General features: G+C 49.8%; 1 protein-coding gene across 8 annotated transcripts in view; it reads right to left on the reverse strand.

Moving 5' to 3' along the window:
• Window positions 1–18132, reverse strand: part of MSI1 (musashi RNA binding protein 1) — a 74717-nt gene that overhangs the window by 9120 nt on the left and 47465 nt on the right. For all 8 annotated transcript variants that reach the window (XM_086855539.1, XM_086855540.1, XM_086855538.1 and 5 more), the window contains 5 exons: window positions 15525–15566; window positions 13764–13856; window positions 3593–3641; window positions 1512–1594; window positions 756–873 (listed from right to left, as the gene is read on the reverse strand). In XM_086855539.1, the coding sequence (XP_086711665.1) occupies window positions 756–873; window positions 1512–1594; window positions 3593–3641; window positions 13764–13856; window positions 15525–15566 (385 nt within the window). The remainder of the gene's footprint in view (window positions 1–755; window positions 874–1511; window positions 1595–3592; window positions 3642–13763; window positions 13857–15524; window positions 15567–18132) is intronic.

Genomic DNA, 18132 nt, shown 5'->3' on the forward strand with positions numbered 1-18132 from the left:
GATCTAGGCATGAGGTTTTGTGGACTTGGAAGATAGGGCTACAAATGACTTTTTTTTTTTGTTTTTGTTTCAATTTTTATCTGAATGCTTTTGCCTTGGGAGCATTGGTAGACGTGAAACCCAGCCTGCTTGTCACCAACTTCTCCTTACAAGACAGTCCCGTGATAAATATATAGCTTTCCCTGCAATACCAGATATTTGCTGTACCTGAGAGGGAGGGAACAGTGAGACAATACTCAGCTATAACTTCAAGGGCATTTTAACAGTCTTTAAGTGGCAGTGGGGACATTTACACAAACCACTGTTTCAAGTGGAAGCTTAGGGGCTCTTTAATGAACTAATTCATCAGAAAGCCTGTAGAAGTGGAGAGGGGAAGATGCCTGGGTACAGATTACTCCACACTCAGCTCTGCAGTTATCCTATTCCACATGAAGGAATTGCTGTGCATGTGCCACGGCACTGCGGGACCGTGGAGGAGCTGCCGAGGGGCAGAACCGCCCCGCAGGGGCTGTGCCCAGCCGGCCCGGCTGTCGCAGGGCAGCGGTGGCACATTTGCAGTTTTTCCAGGTGCCACCAGAGGGCAAGTTGGGATCGCGAACAGGTCCCGGCGGCCCCGCACGGGGAGCGCTGCCCTTGGCGGCCCCGCACAGGGAGCGCTGCCCTTGGCCGCCTCGCCGCTCCCGGAATAAACCTCTAAGCTGCTGCCTGGCACGGCCGGGAGCGGGGGGAGAGCGGCAGAGCTGCCGGGGGCTTACCCAGCATGCCGATCCCCAGCATGAAGGCATCCATCCCGTAAGGCATTACTCGGGATCGCCCTCGTGCAGAGCCCGTTGGGGACATCACCTCCTTCGGCTGAGCTTTTTTACACTCCACCTGCCACAAGAAAGTAAGGATCAGGCTCGCCTGTCACAGGCTGGATCACAGGCTGTCGTCACAGGACACGGCCACAGAGCACAGGCAGGCCAGGCAGGGCTGCCTGCGTGACAGCACGTCCCAGCTCCAGCCACCTCCGTCAGCCTGCTCCGCTGCCCTTCCCCGGCACCGCTGTCCCCAGTCCCCCTGGTGCCAGCCTTCCCTCTTGCTCTGCAGCCACCACAGGCAACGGGGAGCTCAAACATTGCTGTTCTCCTCCTGGTGTTGCCCTTGATGCTCTACCTGACCCTGCACCAGAGCCCCAAAGCGTAAGTTTCCTCATTTCTGAATAAAGGGAAAACCTGCCCCCTTCCAGGCCACTACAAGGTTTTGTGTAACTTCAAAACCTCCAAGCACAGCACAATGCCTTGCTTAGTTAGCTCTCCTTCAGAATAAAGTATTATGCTTGTTCACCTCCATAAAGTGAGTTTCTTCCCCAGATTGACTGCTGTGATTTTTGGGGAAAAAAACTGAATCTGATTCCCCACTGCAAAGAAGATGCATGGACCCAAGAGCCTTGCATCCTGCCCCTGTGCCACTGCCCTGCTCTCTCCCACAACTCTGTCCCTGCTCCCCCATGTTCTGCCCCAGACACTTACCATTTTGTTGTTGATCTCATGGAAGTGGATTTCACACACTTTTTCCACAATGTCTTCACTTTCAAATGTGACAAACCCAAATCCTGAAGAAAAAGCAAAACTCCCTGATCAGGTCAGACCTCTCACAGTTTGAACCCTCTACTCACAGCCTTTTATTGGCAGGAGAAGAGCACAGTACAATCAGCCCTTTCGAAAACAGCTGTCACTCATCTTCTCTCTCCAGCAAATTCTACTTTTATGCACAAGAAGAGGACTGTCCTCTTATAGATTCTCCTCTCCTACTCATCCTGTACTTCCCACCCACTCTGAACCCAACTGGTCTCAAACCCAGGTTTGTTGTTTTTTTTAAACTTTGCTATTTGCAAGGCAAACCACATGGCTGGTAACACTGGGGAGGATCTGGGCAGATGCTCACACAAAGAATCGGTGGGGAAACCAACAGCTGTTTGCCAGGACATCACCACCCTCGCTAAACGCATCCCACCAGCAGGAACACCCTGCAGCTCCCTCCCTCACAGGCACTGGCCATAAAGCCTCGTGTGAGCAGGCACAGATCAGCAGTGCAGCTGCACACAGCAAGGCAGATACAGGCAGTCATTTGCAAAGTTTCACCAAAGTAAGGTTTGTATCTGGGGTAAGACAGGACAGCGTGTTCCTGGCCCCTGGCCCACACTCACACCTCCTTTCTCTCACCAGCCCCTTTGCTGACAGTTTTGGCAAAGCCCAGCTCGGGTGGGCAGACTGAACTCCTCTAAGCTGACTGCAACCGTTTCCGGAGAACTGAGGCAGGTGGGAGGATGTCTTAAAGCTTGCTTTGCAAGCAAGCTGGGATTAAGCAGAACTTTCCGCTTTCCAGAGCTGGCCAATTCCATGGCACTGTAAAATAACATTTAAAAGCAGATGGGAATCCACTGCCTAGAACCCCACCTCTTCTCCACACTGCCAGAAACATCTCACTATAAACTCCTCCATCTGTCTGTGCCCAGGTAGATTCACATCACTCACCTCAACACTCACAAGCACAGGAGCTCAGGAATTCAGCAGAAAAACCCTGATGTCAAAAGCAATCTTGAGCCCCATTAAACCCCCATAAGGTTTTTTTTCATGCCCTGGGCTGAGCCACTCGCTGTTGACACAGTGGCTGGCAGCTCTCCCTGCTGCCTCCCAAAATGCCCAGCAGCTCTAATTGGACCAGTGACTGGAAGGCACCCATGGAGGAACAGGGGTTAATGCTTCTTCCCTTTCAAAATGAAGCTGGAACAGCATCCTAGGACTGCCGAGGCCTGGCAGTCAGAGTAAATTTAATGGCTTTAGAAAAAAGTAAAAATTTGAAGGGCACAGAGTGTAGCTAGAGCAGAAGGGAGAGTTCCCTTGCTGCTCTGGGGGCAGGAGTGCTTGGAAGTGCTTCAAACAACACACAGGAGAGCAGCCAGCACTGGGCTGTTACTGACCCTGACTGGGAAGAGGCTGAAGCTAAGTTTGCAGGTCAAGTTGTTGCCATTAAATCTCCAAGCTGAACGCAAGAGTCAAGCCCCACCACACCACCAGGTAGTCGGTCTGAGGACTCACCAGGAAGGCAGGGACGCCCATGGATGGGCTGGGTCCCTATAGCACAAATAGTACAGCCTTGCTCCCATCCTGTAACCAGACTCCATCAGCAGGACTCGGGTAAGAAAAGGTGACCTGGGAGCACAAGTGGGCTCCAGGCCGAGGAAGGGGCGAGAAGCAGGCACTCTTCAGGCTCTCGTGTCAGCTTTCCCAGAGCTCAGATTACTCGGGACAAGGTAAGACACACACTGCGGTCTGGAGCCACGGAGGTGAGCAGAGGAGGGGGCCGTCTCCTCTCACATATCTGCAACTCGACGAGTTTACAGCACAGGAAACGCACTGGACAAAAGCTCTCTGTGCTGAGAGGGCCACTGGTAAAGGATGCAGATCCAAAAGAATGGGGCGACTGGAGGCAAGATAAAGAGCAGCTGCGACCCGCATCTCCTGCTGCTGGGATACCAACCCCTCCCTAGGCAAGGCAGGAGGCAAACCCTCTGCAGTAACCTCTCCCAGGGCCAGAAGACAGCTCTCACCTCGGTGTCGGTTGGTTGTCTTGTCAAACATCAGCATCGCATCATCCACCTGCAAAGAGAATGGCTGCAGTCAGATTATTACTGCTGCAACGAGCATCCTCCAGCACAATTGTTCAGAGTTTCCCTGGCCTCCCCAAACCTGAGGGATTCAAGATGAAACATCCTGTCACCCAAGAAGGGTGTGCACACATATGCACGATACATAAGTTACCACACCAGGCACTTCCCCAAGCCACAGTCAGCATGGTCCTGGTTCCCCCACCAGCCCGGGGCAGGTGCTGCTGAGCTGAGCCCTCTCGGCCCAGCCCCTGGCAGCAACCGACCCCGATTGTTTGCCTGCGGCTCCAGCCGGGGGCCAAGGAGTAGGGAGGGCATTGTTCCCAAATCCCGGCCTCAAAGGAGAGGAGAATCAAAGGGGGGCAGAGAAGCAAAGCTGGAGAGGGGAGAGGAATAAGGGGCCTCCCAGCGGCAGGGGAAGCGGAGGCCTCAGACAACAGAGCCTGCCTGGGAAAGCTGGGAAGCGCCCCCACCCCCACCCCAGAGGAGCCTTTCCTCTAAGTGAGGTTTCCCACTGCTGGAGGCTGTAATTAGAGCAAATTTACTGCAAGGCCTGAGCAGGGCTGCCTTCCCGGGGGGAGGGGCGGCCGGATCCCATCCCCCAGCCGGCCTGGGGCTGCTCTCCTCCCCGGCACATCCCCGCCTGGTCCCACTTTTCCCCCCATCTTCCCGCGGGTTTTGCCTTGCGGAGCTGCATCCGCTCCACAGGTCAGCCCGAGCAGGGTTAAAAAATACACTCCAATCCCCTCCGTGTAAGCCCCGGTGTAAACCTGTCCCACTGACCCATCCCTCCTCTAATACCACTGCCTTAATCCGATTATGAAACTGGACGTGCAAGTGCTCAGGGGAGGTGGCAGCAGTCTCCGGCCAGCAGCTGCCCTGGCCCTCCTCCTTCTCCATGTGAGATAGCCGCTCCCTGAGCAGCAAGCCCTGCACGCCCCCAACTCTACAGGATTACTCCCCTGCCTCCCCCCAGGAAGAAGCTGCATTGCTGCCTCCTCCTGAACAGTCACTGGACAGGGCAAAGTGCTGCCCGTGCCCTGGCACAGGCAGCCACGGGCTTTACCCATGGAGACCCCACAGGAAAGGGTCCAGTCAGAAAAGGGAAAGGCTCCTACTCTCAGGTGGCCAGGACAACACAGGACACCCAGCTCCACCTCAGGGCCAGGTGGATGGAAGGAGCCCTTGCTGACATTTCCAGTACCATCATAAGCAGACAGAGATCATATTTGATGTCCTTGGCCTTGTCTAACACATCCTCTCCAGGTGACAACAGACAACCTGGCTCCTGCTCATCTCACACACATCCTGGCTCATCCTCACATCTCACATCCTGGCTCAGCCTCCCTCAGCCAAGTAAACAAACACCTGAGAAACATGCCAAGCATCCAGCCTGGAGCCACAGGGGACATAAGCCTTGACACAGACCCAAAGCAACTCCTCAGCAGCTTCCCAGAACACACAATTAGGGAGATGGACACTAAGGGCAACTCCTCACGCTGTTATTCCCCATTGCCACATCCCCACATATGCACTATTTCCCTTCATGGTACAGCACTACTGTGATGTACTGGAGGGAAAGCTGATGTGGCTTAAAAATAGTTCAACAAGTTTTATTATCTGGTTTTGCTCATTTTCAAATCTAGATCCATTCCCCCATCCAGTTCACAAGAAGGCTGAAGAATTAGCTGTTCTCCTCCCCAGTAAACACTGGGAGAAAGCTCAAAGGCACTCTGAGGCAGTGCCACTCCCAGCTCAGGTAGCTGGAGACCACAAACCCATCACAGTGAGAGATGGGCACAAGAAAACAAACAAACAAACAAACAAACAAAAACTAGTGTCACTGAGCACAGACCCACTGTTGACTTACTCTGCCTGACCAACCTTCCTCTCTGCAGAGCCTGGGAAGCAGGAGCAACTGCAAGTGGCAGAGCCCACTGCATTTCCACACAAACTCCTGGCACAGCAATATCCCAGGCAATAGCTGGGCACTGCCACAGTGCTCAGGCACTCAGAGACAGAAGATGTGCAACTGCTTCATCCCAAACCATAGTGTATGCTGTGAGAGCTGCAGCTTTCCTTCTTCTGTGCTTTTACCGATGGCTCTGCTTTGAGGTGTCTACCCAGAACCCCAAAATGTACTTGCCTTGCAAAAACATATTTATTGTAGCACATCTACTCTATTTGATAGCTGTTTCCCACTAAAATCTAAATATTATACCGTACATTAGTATGTATATATATATATATATATATATATATATATGCACACAACTCCAGGGCTTCAACTCTGTCTGTGGCTATAACTGATGTATTTTATTGCCATTAAGACCAACACATGACCATCTTTATGTCTCCTTTCAAGGCAGCCTGCAAGCTGAGTTGGGTGGTCTCAGCACACACCTGTGAGGTGAAGCAAGGCCCAGATCCCCCCTAACCCTTGCTACAGGGGACACCTTACATTACTTGGGCACACTGAGGCACCACATCCAGCACCCACCAGAGATGTGCCCGCACTGACTCTCCAAGCACCACCAGCCATAACCGGGCAGCTATTGTGGTGGTGAAGCACCGCAACCGCCCCCACCCCCGCTCTTCCCTCCCCGCCCGCCGCCGCGTTGGGCCTTTCCCGGCTGGGCCGCGCCGGGCCCCAACAAAGGCGGCCGCCGGCGGGGCCGTCGCGATGGCAACGCGGCCGCCATGGCAGCTGGGGCCCGGATTAGCGGCTCACAAAGCCGCCCCGCAGCGCTCCGTGCCCGCGGCCTGTGATGGGCTGCGGGAGGGCACCCAACGGGGGCCTCCGGCACCCCAGCACAGGCGAATCGGCATTCCCGAGGGATTCATCACCTCCACCTTCCACCAGGTTGGCCGTCCGACCCGGCCTTGAACCTACCCCTAGTTGGGGCAGCCGCAGGTTCTCTGGGCAAACTGTGCCACGCCAGCCTCACAGAGAACTTTATCCCAAGATCCAGTATAAACCTTCTCTCCCAGTTTTAAGCCGTTCCCTCTTGTCGTGTCACGACATGCCCATGTAAATGATCACCCCCAGGAACCTGGTGCCTTGAGCTAGAGGAATCAAGACAGGATGATTGGTGCTCCCTGCTTTCTAGGTCCTAAGTGTTCCTATGCCTCCCCTAAACAAGAAGCAAAAAAAGACGAGTGACTTTTTTGCATACTTTCTGTCTGGGTTAAAATGTATTTTTCAAAAGCATCTATCCTAATTTCAAGACCTGAAGTGGTGGCAAATCTGAGACACACTCAGGCTTGTGGCCTGAGGGTTATGTACAAACCTTCATACCAAAGCCATCCAGCAGCCTGGATTCCCCTGACCTCAGAAGCAGAGCATCATCTCCCCCTGAAGCCAAGATCCAAAGTGAGCTTGCCACTGGATTCTCAACAACTGACTGAAAATCACCCCTGGGACCCTGGCACTTTGAGCTTGAGGAATCAGGACAGGATGCCTTGGTGCTCTCGGCTCTCTCCTCTCTAGGTCCCAAGTGTTCCCATGCCTTTTCTGGACAGGCAGGAGGAAAGAGGAGCAAGTTTTGTCCTGCCAGGTGCTAAAAAACTGAAGCCACTTGGAAGAGTGAACAGAGTTCACTCAAAGAAAGTCCCTTCCCCAGAGGTTAAGTCCCCCTAAGAAATGCTTTAAAAGAGCATCCTCAACAGTTCCTTTTCACACAGTCCCAGTGCAATTCCAGAAGTAGTACTAGACCCAAATAACTCCAAATAAGTCTGTCTGAAAAAGTATTTTCTGAGATGAGGATACCACAACTGAAACTTCAGCACCTCTCACTTAAAAGTGCCATAATCACAAATGATCCATTCAGCCTTGGCCAAAATACCCTGAGGGTTTTCAGAGGTTTAGTCCCACTTTAAAATCTTTCCATTTTCCTGTTTCATTCCTAGTTATCTGCTGTGGGGGAGCCCAATGACATCCTCATGCAGATTTAAAAAAATAATAATTTCCAATACCAGTTTAATAGGAAACACTGGATGCACTTTCACAAAGGTAGATTCTGAAAGTTGTAAATATTCAAGCAAAGGGCTTGTGGAGATGGACCTTCCACCTGAACTGCAAATAAAATGTCTGAGCTCGTCCTAGAAGGAATCACAGCAATGTATTTGTAGTAAAATCAGGCAGAAAAATAGTAACTGTTGAGACAGCTTCCATATGGAATATAGAAACCAAACTATCTAGAAACCACTCGGCCATCCTGTCAAGAGACAGACAGCATCAACAACCCTGTGAGGTTCTCCCAGCTGCACAAACAGGACAGGCCAATTCCAGGGGGGAAGATGCATGGCCAGAGAGCCTGGCTCCAGGGAACAGGTGTGCTGTGTCCTTCTTACCCTGTTCTGCAGACCCACTCTCAGAACTCTGGGAATGAGACTTGGCCAAGGGGACAGAACCTGCTCCATGCCACAGGAGAGCGGAACGGCCCGTCCAGGTGTCCTTGCCCACTCTCACACAGGCACCTGGCAAATATCAGATGAACCCCAGAAGACCTGAATGACCATTACTGCTAGAGTGCTTTTGGCTATGTGCCTACCAGATGCGGAGCACAGAGAACCCTTTGTTCCAGAGGCATTGTTACCACAGGCCAAACTGCCTACTGCCACAAGAGAGGTGATCAGATTCCCCTTCTCCTCCCCTCCCCATCTGTTCATGGCAACCATGTTATGTGTGAGAATTTACATAAATTGCCCTCTGATCTGTGGAAGAAAATCCAAAATCCAGTTTGGAAATCCACAGCAGGTTGACAAGTAGCTTTGATCCCTGAAATTTCCAGAGAGCAGCAGATTAAGGATTAATTAATTAACATTCTCCCAATCCAAAGTGAGGAAAATCGTGGCCACTGTAATCACAGAAACAAGTCTTGCTTTAAAGACATTTGCCATCAGTATCTGAAGGTACTCCCATTAGTAAGCAGGGGAAACTTATTTCATACACCCAAGTCAACCACCTCATTCTTCTGGCAGGAGTACATGAATATACATTTGTGACAGACCTACAAAGCCTCAACAGATCCAGCACCTCAGATGCTGTGATCTTCCCTCACTGCAGCAGTAACAGCCATCACCCTAGTCACACCTCAGGACCTCTCAGGTCCACAATTTGGATGGAGTATTAGATGGCAGCCTAAAGGTCAGAACCCTCCTCAGACCTCAGATCCTTTTTCTTGTTTGCTTCCAGGGTATTTTTAGAGAGGAGATCTCTCTCTCTGGGCAAGAGCTGCCTCACTGAGAGGCCGAGCTTTCATGACCGACTCATCCACACACAATTACCTCAGGCCCAGTGAGAGATGCAGACTGGTTTTAAGCACTTTCCAAGCACCCTTGGTGCTGCAACTGATTAGTGAGTCATGCAAAGACGTCATTGTGAATGTATTTCCTGCACTGCTGCTTCACCAAATGCAAAAACACACAACAAAACCATGAGTTCAAAAGCCTGATTCGGGTGCAGGCCCTCATTTCTTCCAGGACCTTTGCACTTCCAGTTTCTGTTAAGATCACCTTCTCTCCTGATGACAAACAAAAGACCAGCTGCACCAAGTTAGAGCAGAGCTCTGCCTTGCCCAAAATCTCCCAAGATATCAACTAACAGACAGCTTTGGATCAACATAAAGATAAGGCAAGGATATTACCACAGAGCCCAGAACACTACATCTCCATCCAAGCTACTCTGATTTGGAGATTTTCTGTATTCAAAGTGGTGTCTGTGTATGTTAAAAGACCTTCCATGAATTTGCCCAATCATTTTGGAGCCTATGTAAATTTTAGCAACAATATCCTGCAGCAAAGATTTCACAGTTTAGATACGCTCCATGATAAAACGGCTTTATTTGTTCTAAGCCTCCTCTTATGTTGCAATTTATATGACTTTCTCTACCAGAAAACTTCATCGGACCAACTCTTGCATGAGAAAGATGATCCGACTTTTTTCAGTTTCGATTTGACACAAATAACCTTGCTTACAAGATAAAAGACCCAATAGTCCAAAAAAATTACTCTGATGGACAACCCCTTTTTCCCCCAAAAAATAATACAGAACAACATGTTCCCACAGGTCGAAGCAGAAAAGGGGGAAGCAACTTGAGCTCCTCTGGCATTCTCATATATGTTGAACTAGACAGAGGACTAGCTGTGCCTGAGGTGGTAGGTCCAAGACACCTTCCTCCTCTCTTTCTGTTGCAGGTTGCAGTAGGAGTAGTAGCCTGAATCTAGAGAAACTGTCAAAGTAATTCCTTGTGCTGTCTAAAGATCTTCAGCACCATCCAACTTAAGTCAAACTACAGTGAATGAAAGTCTTTCCAGGACTTCTGTCTTACAGTTGAAAAAATAATCTCCTTTAAAAAGCATGTGCATGGCCTGAGCTTGGATCTCAGAGAGATTCAAGTTTTGGAACCACAGAAGTGTTTCCTAGAGATCTCGTGCTCAAAACCCTTGCAGCTGCACCTGACAAGCCACAGCCAGCTTGAGATCACTTCTCAGTCTCTCTCTCGGTACTAAAAAAAAATAAATTTCTATTTTCTTTCTCAGGAAAATAGCAGCCCATATATTTTAGTCAGAGTTTTGGAAGGCGAAAAAACCCCAAATTGATACCTCTTTGAAGCAGAGACACTCACACTGTATTTGGGATCCTCTTTGAAAGCTTCACCTTTTGTGCCTGTTAAAACCAAGTATTTTGATATGAAGAACTGGCGTGGCAGCCTCTCCCTCTATTGCTTTATCACTAAGTAATACTCATGGATTTCCTTTTCACACATTTTCACCTTTCTTTTGCCACTTCCATTTTACAAAAGTGAGAGAAGGTTTTGGACACAGCAAGGAAACAAAACAAAACAAACCAAAAAAATAGAAGAATAAGCAGAAATGTCAAAATGGAAAAATCACATTTGGGAATTTTGTCTAATGAAATAGAAAACCATTTGCTTTGCAGCCCAAGTAAACTTCCATTTTTTTCCTGCTAATGGATGTAGGAGGTGTGCTGCTTCTGACCTGAGATGCACTGACACGAACCACCTTGGTAGACTTGTGAGCTGCAGTTCACGGATTTGAACTGGAGAGAACATTATGATAATCTAATTTGACCTCATCTGTTCTGCAGGCCATAGCACTTCCTCTTGTAATTCCTTCAGCATGTACATGCTTTCTGTCTGGGCTAAAATGTATTTTTCAAAAGCATCTATCCTAATTTCAAGACCTGAAGTGGTGGCAAATCTGAGACACACTCAGGCTTGTGGCCTGAGGGTTATGTACAAACCTTCATACCAAAGCCATCCAGCAGCCTGGATTCCCCTGTCCTCAGAAGCAGAGCATCATCTCCCCCTGAAGCCAAGATCCAAAGTGAGCTTGCCACTGGATTCTCAACAACTGACTGAAAATCACCCCTGGGACCCTGGCACTTTGAGCTTGAGGAATCAGGACAGGATGCCTTGGTGCTCTCGGCTCTCTCCTCTCTAGGTCCCAAGTGTTCCCATGCCTTTCCTGGACAGGCAGGAGGAAAGAGGAGCAAGTTTTGTCCTGCCATATCCCAGGTAACTATGGGGCCACTTCAAAGAAAAGGGAATAGTTACAAAGCTCTTTCCTAAGATGGTAAGTCCTCTAAAGAAATTATTTAAAAGAGCATCCTTAACAGTTCCTTTTCACACAGTCCTGATACAATTCCATAAGCAGCACTGGACCCAAGTGACTTGGAAAGTCTGAATGAAAAATCATTTTCTGAGATGATGAGACCATGACTGGAGCTTCAGGACCTCTCACTTAAAGATGCTATAAATCAAAGAGATGAAGACCACTTGTGGTGTCTGGGATACCTGTAAAGATGGGATTCTAGGAGACCTCTGAAACCTGGGAGGCCCCAACACATCATACAGAGCCACCAGGAGAGACTGTGTATCAAAATCATGTTTTCTGAGTCACAGCTGAAATTGACGACAACAGGCTTTGCTTAGCGCTATAAACCATATAACAGCACATTCAGAGCTCAGAACTCCAGAGCTGAAGGTCACAAGGCTTTCCCCTGAAATGCACTCTCCCACTGATCCCGCCCATCAGCCATACCAAGCTATCTACTGTAGAGAATGTCTCAGGAAACAGATCTCCTGACCATGGGTGAGTTATTTGAGGCTTAGTCTGGAAGATGGTTACAGGCCAGGAATGATGCTTTACACAAGAGCTCTGAGGAATCTCTCATCTAAAGTGAACAGATGAGTCAGAATACTGCCCTGAAAACAGCAAGTCAATCTGACCAGCCCTAACGTCTCCCCATGGAAACTCCCCAGAGCCAAGGGGACAACTGCCCCAGCCTCACGCAGATTTGGAGCACTGGATGTTGTCTGGCACACTGCTTTTTCAGAAATGATTGGCACTGAGCTATGCAGAACAATCCCTCCTGCCCACTCCAGAAAACAGTCTCACACAACCAGTCCTTGTCAGTCACCTGATGTCAGGACACCTCTCGGCACACAACCATTAAACAAGAGAAACATAACAGCACCCCAAATGAGCTGGAAAGGACTGCTCAGACTAGAGCAACTAGAACTGCCTGGAAACTGAGTGCTCTGTTACATGCTTCTTCTTTGAATTAGCAGGGATACTGCCAAGGTTAAAAGGGGATTATGCCAAAGACAATTTGTTTTCCTATCAAACACATCCATCAGTAGCACAGAAGAACTTGCAAGTCAAACAGCCTTCAGACTGCACAGACACATGGACACCACCACCTTTAGTGGTGGCACTCTTGAAGATACCATGTAAAAGCTCTTGGGGACACAACAGAGTTTGCCTGTTTCTTATATGGAAGAAACCACATAGGGATACCAACTGGCAAACATGAGGACATCCAACCACTTTCTCTTAGGAGTGAACAGAGTCCCGCTTTGCACACCAGGACATGCAAATTTGGCTTCAGAAGCACCAAAGGTTATGAGCAGATACTTGTCCCAAACTTTTTGCCCAAAAGTTTCAGCAATATGGCAAATCTGGTTACAAAACTCCCTTTGTTTTCACTAATTAGTGGGCCTTAACATAACATCACCCCTTTTCAGGAAATTTCAAAAGAAAATTAATACCAAGCCTTTATCCCCACACAGCAGTTCTCATGGTACTTCCCTCCATGATCGTGATTCTATCATCAACATTCTGGCCAGGTCACCACCCACCAAAATGTGTTCTTCCCTCCTAACTGGGCAGGAAGGTTCCAAGAGCTGCAGAACCTAAAACTTCCTGCCCCAAAGAGCAAACCTATGCACAACACCACTGAACAACAGTGAAACAGTCAATGTCCTGCCAAAGAGGTGACCACACTCGGCACTTGGGTACGATGATCTCCTACAGTTCCTAATCCCCTTAAAAATATTGGGTTCCTTCAGTCTGATCCTGCTGATATTGCTCCTGGGGATGCTGACAATCTCCTCAGCTGGAAGACCTCAATTGAGCTCCCCCTCCAATCCTCAGATTTGGCCCAGTCTCACAATTCACACACCTGGCTGTCACGGACCATGGCACAAGTGACTTCCAGCCACAGTAACCCACCCCTCCCTGAGCCACCACTGGCCACAGAAGAGCCAGACCAGGACAAGGGACAGCCTTAATGCCAAACTTTCTTCAACTATACAAAACTTACACCACCACTAGCCCAAGACTCAGCAGGAGAAGTTTTAGAACCAAAAGACGTATTTTTAATAAAGGTTTATTGAAAAATACATCACAACATTTTGAGTTAGAAACAGGCCAAATGAGAGGTTTGATAAAGCAGCCACTCTGTTATGAGTGTCTACAAACCTTCCTCCAGCATTTGAACAAACTGCAAATCTATGTGCCACAAGAGGATTCTGGATAGGGAAAAATTGGAAAACCATTTTCCATAGCTAAGGTCCTAGCAACTCTGGGAACAAGGATAAATTCTGTTTCAAATCACCACAGGGCAGGAGTCACTGGCTGTAGCTCCTGCAAGGACATTACAGCCAGCCAGCATCTGTAACTGACCTTTAATCTACTTAACCCTTGCAAAAGATTCAAGCTTCTAATCCCACCCCCACAAAAGTTCAGAAAACTTCTTTTGCCCCAGAAGCAACAGCTTTGATCCAACATCACTCAAGAGACTTACCTTCCCAAACTGCTCGAAATATTGTTTCACATCCTCCACAGTAGTATTCACAGACAGACCACCCACAAATATCTTCTTCGTTCGGGTCACCATCTGGAAAAGGGAAGGACAGGAATTCACCAAATAAACCCAGAGTGAGCAGAGAACGAGACTCAAAAGGCCACTAACTCCCCTCTGCTGCCGGGAAACACTTTTCCCTTTGCTGCAGCTGAGCTTCCAACTTCTTGAAGCCCTCTGGCCAAACACAGCTGGCAGATCTGTCCCACACCAGATTCATACCCTTGCCTTCACAGATACCATAAGATGTGCCAGCACCCAGACACCACCTCCTTGTCAGACAATTACCAGCCTCTCCCCTCACCAAATTGCCACAGCTCCCTTGGCACTGTGACAGCACCCCAAATGTATGGGGCACAGCTGTCCTTTCCCCAGCCCTGCCACTTTGCACAGCCAGCCTCCTCCAGGCAAACCCAGAGGTACCTGCTCTGCTCCCAGGGTGGCAGGAGGTCTGCCAGCACAGGCAGGTTCCCCAGGCTTTGCCTTCCCACCCCACAAATTGCACAGCATTCCAGTCTGAAATAGAATAAGCCTCATTTCACTACCGTTCTCCAGTCACTTAAATAGAGCCCAGTTAACACCCAGTTAAATTGCTTTTGCCTCTGCAAGAAGGTAAAGGCAAGATCCCTCTGCCACTTGTCAGTGATAAGCTGGACAAGGAAGAAAACTGACTGCCCTGAGAGGGGCCATGGCTGCCAGGCTGAGGCACATCGACATCCTTTGAACCAGCTCTCCAGCTGCATCCTCCCCTTAGCTGCTTGGCTACACCCCTGCTCTCAGAGGAACACATGGTCCTAATTACCCCAAGGAGCATAGGGCTAATCCGCAGCAATTCCCTGGCTTGGAGAGCAGCCCGTTCTAACACTAAAGCACCTTCTGTCACCAAACTGCTTAATGGAATTAACCCAATTCCTACCATGTGCTTCCTGGCTCCAGTTACTTGGGATACCTGCTCACCAATTGTTCTCAGTGCCTGAACCCCTTATTTCCCTCCCAGCACCAGTCTCCTCTTTCCTCTCTGCTTCTCAACACAGCTTCTCCCTAGCTCTTTCACCCCTAACAGCACTTGGAATTTACAGACTCTGAACTTTAAAACTCACATCCAAGAGCCAAGTTAAAGGAAGACCCAAAGTCTAAAGGCAGTCTTCAGTGTGCTGCTGGCTCCTCAGCTAAAAGTTTCTAGCTGCACACCTGGAAAAAGTTCCTGCCACTGTGCATTTTAATGCCAGAGCCTCTTGTAGGTAAGATCCAACACCAAGCTCCTTTTGCCTTTTCCAGTGCTGAAGTACACAAGGGCATTTCACAAAGTGAAATCCTTCTTTCCTTTGCTGCCATACACCTATTCATCACACACAGGTGCACACATAAGACACTCTTCTACCTGTGTCGCATCACAGGATGGACCTGTTCCATATCTCCTAAGGCCTGGAACTTCCAAACATTGTCTGCAACCTCGGAAGGACTAAGTTCACCCTGGGCAGCATTTAATCCACCAGCTGTATCTAGTGCATCCTGAAGTATAACCAAGGGGCCTCCTGGCTCCTTCAGTGCCATGCAAACTCCCAGCACTGCGCTCCAGGTGAGTCCTGAGCAAATCCCAGCAAGCAACTCTGTTGCATGCACTGGTCACCTTGCACAGAAGGACAAGTCCAACCACCACAAGGCTCACCCATTGTGGGCACAAGGGCTGCCAAAAGTGCTTACCTTGGGCTGTGCTCGGCGAGGGAACGCTACCTTCGGGTCAATCTGAAAGAGATGTAGGGAAGAACAGGTGAACACACTTTCCCTGCCTATTTACAGACACAGGGTTTCCCCCATATGTGCAGCTGTCTCTGCCCATGTGGCATCTTACTAAAAACCCAAAGAATCTACCTGAGATACACAAAATTAAGCTGGCTGCAGACATCTTTCCCTCTTGGTAAGGTGTAATCCAGGGAGACTACAAATCCCAGCATGCAGTGGTCCATCTCCTGCTGAGCGCTGGGCAGATGCACTGAGAGCCCATCACATGCTGGGATTAACAGGCTGGGCTGCACCCTCCCGCTTGGCCAGCCCCTGGGCGCCTTGCCTCACCAGCCTCATATTAAAAGTGGTTTATTTTGCCTTCTTTGCTCTCACCCTTCACTCTGCTTACAAGTACGGAGTTCAGCTGGGTATTAACAAGACAGAAAAGAAGCAGTGCACAAACCCTCAAACATTTCATCCCTTCAAACACAGACTGAAGTGCAGACAAAAAGAAGCAATAAAAGAGCAGACAGGATGGCACAAATTAACCCGAGGAGCCCAGGCCCCCCGGCTGCAGAGGCTGCGGCCGCAGGGATCGTGCTGCCCCTCTCCCCAGGCCGCACTGCACACAAAGCCGTGATGCCTCCCCCCCTCCCCTCCCTCCCTCCGCGGGCTGAGCCTCCATTGTGCCTGTTCAGCTTCCCTATAAACCTGCTGCTGGCCGGAGCAGCCGGGCCCCGTGCTGCCATCCAGGTGCTGCATGTTCTGCCGGGCTCAGCATGGATGAGCGCGTGCCTATATTGGCTTCACACCACCACCAGCACCACCACAAAAGCTGGGACAACACTAATGCAGCTGCAAGCCAAACACCCACAAAGCCATCTCTCCTCCTCAGCCACCACCTCTTTCTTTATAGCCTATTTTTACAGCAACTCCTGTAAAGTTACATCACATCGGGGATGATCCAGACCTACAAATCAGCTTACAAAGACCTGTGGTAAAGGCAGGTTTGGCTCATCCCCGCACTTGGACCGGCTGCAGCTGGGAGGGCAGCCTGGAGCGTTGTCCCATCAGCCCAGCAGCTCCAACAGCCCAAAAGGAAGCTGTGTTTCTCCAGCTCCTCTCACTGCTTTGTTCAGCTTTCCAGCCTGGCTGCCCTCCCGTCCTGCATCCTTTTACTTGTCTCACAGCCCCGGAGCTTGGCCCCCCTGTGCCCTTCCACCAGCTCCTCTCCCTGCCTTCCCCACCTCCATCCTGACTCACAGCTTACAACATAAATAAACTCAGCACGTAGGTAAACACAGGCAAAACTGAAGAGCACAAATAAATTCAAAAATAAACCTCGCTCCCCAAGCTCCAAGCGCCAGCAGATTAGCATATCCTCCAGTGCCTCCCTGGGGCATCGGAACCATCCAGGCCCTCCCCTCCCCAGGCACACACCCCCCCTTCCACTGCTTCCTGGCTAGTGCAGACACCCACAGCGAATTCTGAGGACAGGGGACGGCAGGAGACCAGGAGGTTGATGGCAGATAATAAGCAAAAACAATAATCTACTGTCTTTTACTTCTCAGCCAGTGTCATTCAGCTCCTGCCAATAAGATGCTTTCATACTCAGCAATGCTAAGCTCAGCCTCATTTTCTCATTACCCTGAGTGTGATCAACTAGGCAGAGATAACGTGTCCTCCTGGCTGGAGAGAGCAGGCAGTCATTTCACAAATTCTTCTGCACAACCAGCTATTGTTGCAGGTAGAGGGAGGCTGGGGTGACCGACTGCAGGCTCAGCCCTGGGAACATGCAGAGGGGAGCGAGTTTGGTGCCTGACTCAAGTTACTTAAACTGGACTGCTCCTTGGTGGCTGGAGTCTTTCATAATTAAAGCAAAGGCACCAGTACCTTATTCCCTCATTTCTGGTGTTAAAATAACCCTGGAGGAATTGTGTTTCAGTGTCACCTACTGACGTAATAGATCCTTTTTACAAACCCAGATAGAAATCTGCTAAGAGCATTCAGAATTGCTCAGATTGTATCCAAAAAACAAAACCCCAGATCAGGCTGCAGTGAATGGAAGTCACCCGAGCTCAAACTGCTTCCAGTTCACCCCACAAGGCTTTGGGCATGAGGAATCCCACTGAAGTTGCAGGTGTACCAACAGGCCAGCCAGGTCCTCAGTAATGCTCTTCAGGCCACCTCCAGTCCCATTTCATAGCTCAGGTCACGTAACTCCTGTGTTAGCCTAGCTGGTATCAGTGTCCCAAAGCAGAGGAAGGGCTGGGAAGGACCCATGAGACGTCAGGTCCAGGTCTGTTCTTTCACTGTACCTCTGTCACTACCTCTGCCCTGCTGGTCTGCACTGCCGGGGAGCTGCAGATCACTCCCTCCACCACAACAGACAAACCCAGCAAAAACTCAACAATGGCAACAAAGAAACGATGGGATGACCCAGCACTGCCAAGTGCTCTTCCCAGAGCAAGTAAAGAAGCAGCTCAAGGCAGCAGCCAGCTGCAGCTTAACTAAGTCAAGCAAATCTTTTACCTTGAGACTGTAAAGCCAATTCTCATATCAAGTATTTTCAAAAATAACCCTGTAG

The sequence above is a fragment of the Cyanistes caeruleus genome, chromosome 18 (genome assembly GCF_971803275.1).
Source record: "Cyanistes caeruleus chromosome 18, bCyaCae1.hap1.1, whole genome shotgun sequence".
In the NCBI taxonomy this organism is placed as follows: domain Eukaryota; kingdom Metazoa; phylum Chordata; class Aves; order Passeriformes; family Paridae; genus Cyanistes; species Cyanistes caeruleus.